At 38.4% G+C, this 6,853-nt stretch overlaps 1 protein-coding gene across 1 annotated transcript in view; it reads right to left on the bottom strand.

The window, feature by feature from the left end:
- The window catches only part of LOC111583468 (sodium/potassium/calcium exchanger 3-like), a 67,234-nt gene extending 64,009 nt beyond the window's left edge, over positions 1-3,225 (bottom strand). Inside the window, exon 1 of the mRNA XM_055009886.1 lies at positions 2,714-3,225. Coding sequence (XP_054865861.1) covers positions 2,714-2,909 — 196 coding nt within the window. The 5' untranslated portion in view covers positions 2,910-3,225. The remainder of the gene's footprint in view (positions 1-2,713) is intronic.
- Between the last annotated feature and the right edge of the window lie 3,628 nt (positions 3,226-6,853).

Below are 6,853 nucleotides of genomic sequence, written 5' to 3' on the forward strand. Positions count from 1 at the left end.
TTAGGGTTAATTTATCATCAAACTGAAAATAATCTATTTTGCATGCTTAGATTTTTGCACTTTAGTGAATATTGTGATTCTACATTGCACATTTTTCCATTTACTTTCTGTGTATTTTGACATTATAACCTACTGTTTTACCTGTAAACCCCCTCATTTTCTAAGTGCCTATTGTTTTATTGCAATCTTCCTGCAGGCCTCAATAGTTTTCACACAGTTAAATCTCAGATGATTTCACATTATAGGACACTGCATGACGCCTTCATGCTCCTCTGACACCCATCTTCAGTAAATTTCCTTTAACTGTATGTATTAGAGGCCTATTAAAGATATAAACACACACTGCTTTGGTTTATTATGCTAATGTTTGGGAACAATTGCTTGGTTTAGTGGTAAATATCTGTAAAAATGGAGGAAAACTTGACTTCCATATACCTCAGATTTGCACATTAAGGTTAATTTCCTAATAAACTGTTGTTACTTTGCATGCTTTTATTTTTGCAATTCTGTGCCTATTGGGATACTATTTTGCATGTTTGCACATTTTTCCAATCACTTTCTGTGTATTTTATTACTATTACCTAGCATTTTAGGCTCTGTTTCACTTGTTTATTTCCACTTCGTCGAACTATGCATTGTTTGTCCTCCGTAATTTCCTACAGAAAGATCTCACATGAATTCAAATTATAGGCTACTGTATGACACCTTCATGCTCCTCTGGCACCCTGTAGGAAGCATTTTCATGTAAAACTGGAGGAAACTCCCTTTAATTGCATGTATTGGGAGTCTGTTAATGATATAAATGCACATTTTTGGTATATTATGCTGATGCTTGGGAATAGTGGCTTGGCTGCGTAAAAATAACTGAACAAAAACAGAGCAAAACTTAAAATCCCTATACGTTGCTTTTGCACAAAGGGTTAAATTATTGTTACTCTGCTTTGCACCATTTCATTTATGCTTATTAATGCATGTTGTGATTCTACCTCACAATGTGTGAGACCACCATATGACCCAATAGGAAGCGTTTTATCGCAGGCTGGTGGGAACTCCCTTTAATGGTTTGGTTTTGATATGAATCTGTGATATAAAGACTTTTTTTAAAAAAACACATTATGCTAATATTGACTTTCTCAAATGAACACTTACTAAGTTTACCGAAAAATACGTGAAGAAAGAGCCAAACTTAAACTCACTTTGGTTTAACTTTGCGTACTAGGGTTCATTTCCCGTTAAATTACTGTTTAGCTGCTTCCATCTTTGCATCTTTGTGCATATTATGATTCTATCTTTCACGTCTGCACAGTTTTCCATTTGCTTTCAGTGGATTTTGATATTGCTAACTATATGTGTTGCTCTTTTTCGAACTCTATATTGTTTAAATGGAATTTCACTGCAGTCCTCCATAGTTTCCTGCAGTTAAATCTCACATGACTTCTTATTATAGGCCACTGTATGACACCTTCATGCTCCTCTGACACCCAAGTGGGGGAAACTTTTTTTAACGCAGATGTTTGGGAACAGTAGCCAAGTCTACTAAAACTGAAGTAAGTAAAACTTACATAGCAAAACAAAACAAAACATTTTCCCCCCTATGGTTTAACTTTAAACATTAGGGTTAATTTACCATTAAATTACTGTTACTCTACTTTTCACATTTACATTTTTGCACATTTGAGCATATTTTGACTTTATCTTTTTATCCATTTGCATAATCGTCTCTTCATTTTCTACATATTTGGATACTATAACCTACAGTTTTACTGTAATTTCACTGCAGCCCTCTATAGTTCAAATCTCAGAGTAATTATAAGCCACTGTATGACCCGTTTACACTCCTCTGACACCCAGCATTTTCATCTCAAACTGGTAAAAATTCCCTTTTGTATTGAGAGCCTGTAAACAATACAAATATTCATTTATTTTGGTGCATCATGCTGATTTCTGAAAAGTGTCTAGGACAGCTGAAAAACATCTGAAGAAAGAGCAAAACTTAAAATCCATATTGTTTGCTCTTGCACAAAGAGTTAATTTAATATTAAATCACTATTAACCTACTTCACTTCCATTTGTGCACATTTTCTCTTTGGTTTCCACACATTTTGATATTATCACCTTCATGAAACCCATTTCCAGCTGCTGTATGCCACCTTCATGTTCCTCTGACACCCAGTGGGGAACATTATCACCTCAACTGGTGGAAGCTCCCTTTAACTGTACGCCTTTGAGATTAATCAATGATATAAACACTACTCTTTCAGGCAAAACCTCAATTCCCTTTTGCAGAAAAGCTTAAATATCACTTAGCTGGCTTCCACATTTGCATTTTTGTCCATGTTGTGAATCTACCTTGCACATTTTTCTAGTCATTTTCTACGTATTTTACAACCACTACCTTAATTCTAAGCTGTTTTACTTTTTTTTTTTTTTTTAAATCAGTATTCCTCTACTTGTATGTTATTTTATTGAAATTTCACTTTAAGTCTGATTAATTTAACATAAAGACAGCGTTTTCATGACTGAGGTGAGCCACACTAAGTGTTTGCAGGTTTTCTCAGTGCAGCTGCGGTATTAAATGACTGTTCGTGTCTTTGTGGGGATAAAACAGCTGGTAAAAACACAAACATGTACAGTAACGGAACAAACGGGCTCCGTGCTGCGGGACTTCAGCTCCCCTCACCGGCACCCCGGAGCTCCGAGCTTCAATCCTCACCTGAATTTTCCGCTAAGCAGGAAACCCCCTTAACGAGCAGCAGCAAGCCGCCGAACCAGCAGATCTGGACCAGAACCAGCTCCTTTCGCCTTTTCCGCCGCGCTCTGACCTTCTTCTGGTTCGGCATCACTTCCGCGGCTCCGTTCCGGAGTCGGACACCCGGCGGAGACATCCCCTCTGCCGCTGCCACATCCATGCGGATCCCCGAAGTAGTAGGAGGAGGGGAAAAAACAAAAAACAGCGACCTCCGTTAATTCCCAGAGAGCGAAACCGACCGGACTGGTCTCCCGGTGGGAGGAAAAAGTGCAGGACGGGCAGTAAAAAGTTGTGAGTCGGTGCCGCCGGGATGCAGCGGGGCGGGAAGCGGCTGGAGCCCTGCGTGCCTGTGGTGTCGGTGCCGCTCCGGTCCTCTTATGTCATGTTGAAACGCGGCGTTTGGAGGCGCGAGGCGGCGGGCGGCTGCACGAGCTCTCCATGGATGCGTCCGTGTGCTTGAACGGAACGGGGCGCGCGAGCGGCGGTGGGCGCGCGCACACGGTGACCGAAACACTCCCGGTGAAAAAAATCTGTCACTCTGACACCGACAAGAACGAATAAAATATGCTTCACTTTGAGGGAATTTCTACATTTAAAACACTTCATATGGAGATTTTATTGTTTTAAATCCGTTTAATGTCAAAATTTAAGGATCTGCTTTCTGTTGTCTCTATGGGCTCATGCTAAGTTTGTGCTCTCCACCTCCATTGCAGAGATTTGGAAACCAAAAAGTTACACAAAATATTGTCTCTTGAGGCAAAAAGCATTTTCCAATAAAATATTTTTGACATTATGCTTTTTTAATGCTTTTTTGTCAATATGATGGAAAGTAACACTGAAATTAGCTGTTTGGAGCGGCCATTTTGCTAACCCTTAATTGAGTCTTATTGGCCATGCTAACTTTGTAGTTTCCACCTCTTGATCATTATTAAAACTGCCACGAAATGAACATGAATCAGTCAAAATGTTTGTTTTTAGTCTGACTATACACTGAAAACAGCTGCCTCTTTGGAGCAATCATTTCCCTAACTGCTAGCTATATTAGCTCTCACAGTAGTTTCATTACAGTCTACCGTGTTTCCCATGAACACATCTATTGAGTCTCTATGCTGTTAATCTCTATTGTAGAGATTCAGAGAAACAAAAAGTCACACAAAACACTGCATATCGAGGCAAAAAGCACTTGAAAAAAGACAAGAAATGCACTCAGAGCGCAGTACTCTGCCAAGGCTGTTCATTCCCCCATATAGCATAGTCAGAAATGCAGCATTTTTTTGTAGAAATGCAGCATTTATTTATTGGTTATTGATGATCAGAAATCCTGACAGCATTAAATGTGGCCATTTAATATAGATGTATCCACAAACAAAATGACCTTGCATTGAACACAAGCATGTTATGCATGTGTACGTTATATATGGATACCGAATCACGTGACCTAAATATGTAGCGGGCGGCGGGACTTGATGGGACTTGGAAACTCCTCCACAATTTAATCAGTTGCTCCTTGCATCATTTCCGATGGAGAAGTTCTGATAAGTCTGCAGCGGTCGATTTGTAGTAGGATCGCAATCATGTGATCGTTAGCAGACAGCTGACGTAGTGTTCACTTCTTGTCACAGATACAGTGACGCCATGCCGCTATCTCACAATGATACAGAAATCTTTAACCAATTCATGGATCCAGACTATAAACCGTATCACTGCCAAAATCTAATCAGTTGGTCCTTCTGTCATTTCCAACCTTCCCTAAAAATTTCATTCAAATCCGTTTTTGAGTAGTGTTGCTAACAGACAAACAGACGGACAGACAGACAAACCAACACCGATCGTCACCTAACTCTGCCGCGTTCCTTGGCAGAATAATAAGATTTTAACATTAAACTTGTTTCGTCAATCTGACTGAGGGGAAACACCATTTGAAGCAGCCATCTTGCTAACTGCATTAGCAATCGCTAACGTTTTATTTCAACTTGCTCTGTGTCCCATCTCTATGGTAACTTTGCGCTCTCCATCTGCATTGTAGAGATTCTGACAAACAGTCACATTAAACACTGTCAATGTGAGCAAAAAGCACTTTACAAAAACATGATTTTGACATTACATTACATTTCTTTTAATCAACCTGACTGAGAGCGAGTGCCGAAATTAGCCGTTTGGAGCAGCCATTTTGGTAACTGCTGACTGCATTCCAGCTAATGTGTCTATTGTGTCTCTGTGGGTCGTGTGTAGTTTCTACCAACTGTCACCAAATTACCATGATTTAAACGTGAACAACTGAAAATGTTGACTAAACTGCTTTTAGTCCGACTAAATGTATAAACATGAAAATTAGCGGTTTGGATCAGTCATTTTGCTAGTTGCTGACTAGCAGCACAAATAGCTTATATCAGGGAAAAAAAAAAACACTTTCAGAAAAGATTTCTACATAAATGATTGTAACTGTATCAAGTCTGCTGACTTCATTACCACAAGCTGCATATTCTTTTGCTGGTTTGTTTACATGTGAGAGTCATGTCAACTTATATGGAATGTCTATAAAGTTGTTCCCCAATTTTAAGTGCTCATGTATATATGTATAAATTCAAACAGTTTATAAAAAATGAAACATTAGCATATGTGTGGTAGATGTTCAGTTGAATGGTTTGGTCAGGAACAAGGTCCTAAAACCATGTCTGCGTTGTGACCCCAGCTTACAAACAAGCTGCTGCACAAAAAACAACTTCTCTTGCAGGATGAAGAAAGTAATTAAATAAAAAAGATTAATATCTTAAATGTCTGATGCTGTCACCTGGATGTCTCAGTGAAGTGTGTAGACTTTTTTTTTTTTTTGCAGGTACGATGACGCATTTGAACATTATTTTGTTGATTTTTTTTTTTTTAAAGTGTTAATATCTAGTCAATTTTTCTGACACTTGTTCATTCTGATTTTTTATGTATTTTATGGACTTATGGAGTGAATAAAAACAAACCAGTCTGTGTGGATGAATATTCAAGATGATTCCGTCAGTGCTAAGGCTAATTTCTGAGTTTCAGTCAGACTTGGAAACAAATAAATGATTCAAGTAAAAATTAGGTTTTCTGGAAAGCTACAGAAAGCTCAAGCTTTTTGCCCTGATACACTCTGTTTTATGCATTTTTCGTTTCCCAGAATCACCACAACACAAGTAGAGTGCAAAGTTAGCTTGACCCATAGAGGTACAATACACACAATAACTGTTGAAATAAACTGGAATTATTCCTTAAGATCAAGTCATTAAAGCTGCATTACTTGGTTTCTGGCAACTGGGCAACACTGACGCATTATCACCTTGTAAAATGAGCGTGTCAGCAAACTGTTCCAGCAGATAATAAGCAAAACTAGTATTTTGTTTCTGGCCAGTGGACCAAGTAAATCCAGTATTTGCTCTCATTTTCTTTAGCTGTGGCTGTTAAGCAGAATGTTTCATTATGCTTTACAAGCAAGGAGCTGACTCTGTGCTACTATCTGTGGATTTGTACTGCGACACAACCACAAAATCAAAACAATAAGCTTAAACAAAGCAAAACACTCTAAAACTGAGTCGAACTGCAGATCCGGGTGATATTTTCAGATGAAAATGCATCTTTAAGATGTGTTAAGTGTTAAATTTTTTTAATGCATTTAAGATTTGGGTACACATTTACAAGTAAATTTTGTTTACCTGGACACAACTATAGGTTATGTTGCAGCGATAGCCACAGTGGAAAATACATATATTGACCCAGTTGTGAGAAACTGTGCCAAAGAAAACTGTTTCACAGTTCAGGTTCTCATTAATGAATGTGTGCACCTCCTGAGAAAAGAACAATAACACCATATCACTTTAGAACAGGTATGTGAATATCGACATTTTAATGTCTGGAATTAATAATTAAAATAAAGTGTGTGGAAATCAAATAAATTAAAAGGGAAAGGAGGAGTTGTGTGTTGGGTTCAGGTGGGAAATCGCTGTGTGCCTTTGACTGCCCTCTTCTGGGAATGTCTTTTATTGATACTCCCATGCAGCAGCCTGTACTTGCAGAAAACTACACTTTGTATTGCTGAATAATACTATAAAGTTCTGTCTAATAACCCCAGGACTA

Source organism: Amphiprion ocellaris, chromosome 4 (genome assembly GCF_022539595.1).
Source record: "Amphiprion ocellaris isolate individual 3 ecotype Okinawa chromosome 4, ASM2253959v1, whole genome shotgun sequence".
Taxonomy (NCBI): Eukaryota; Metazoa; Chordata; class Actinopteri; family Pomacentridae; genus Amphiprion; species Amphiprion ocellaris.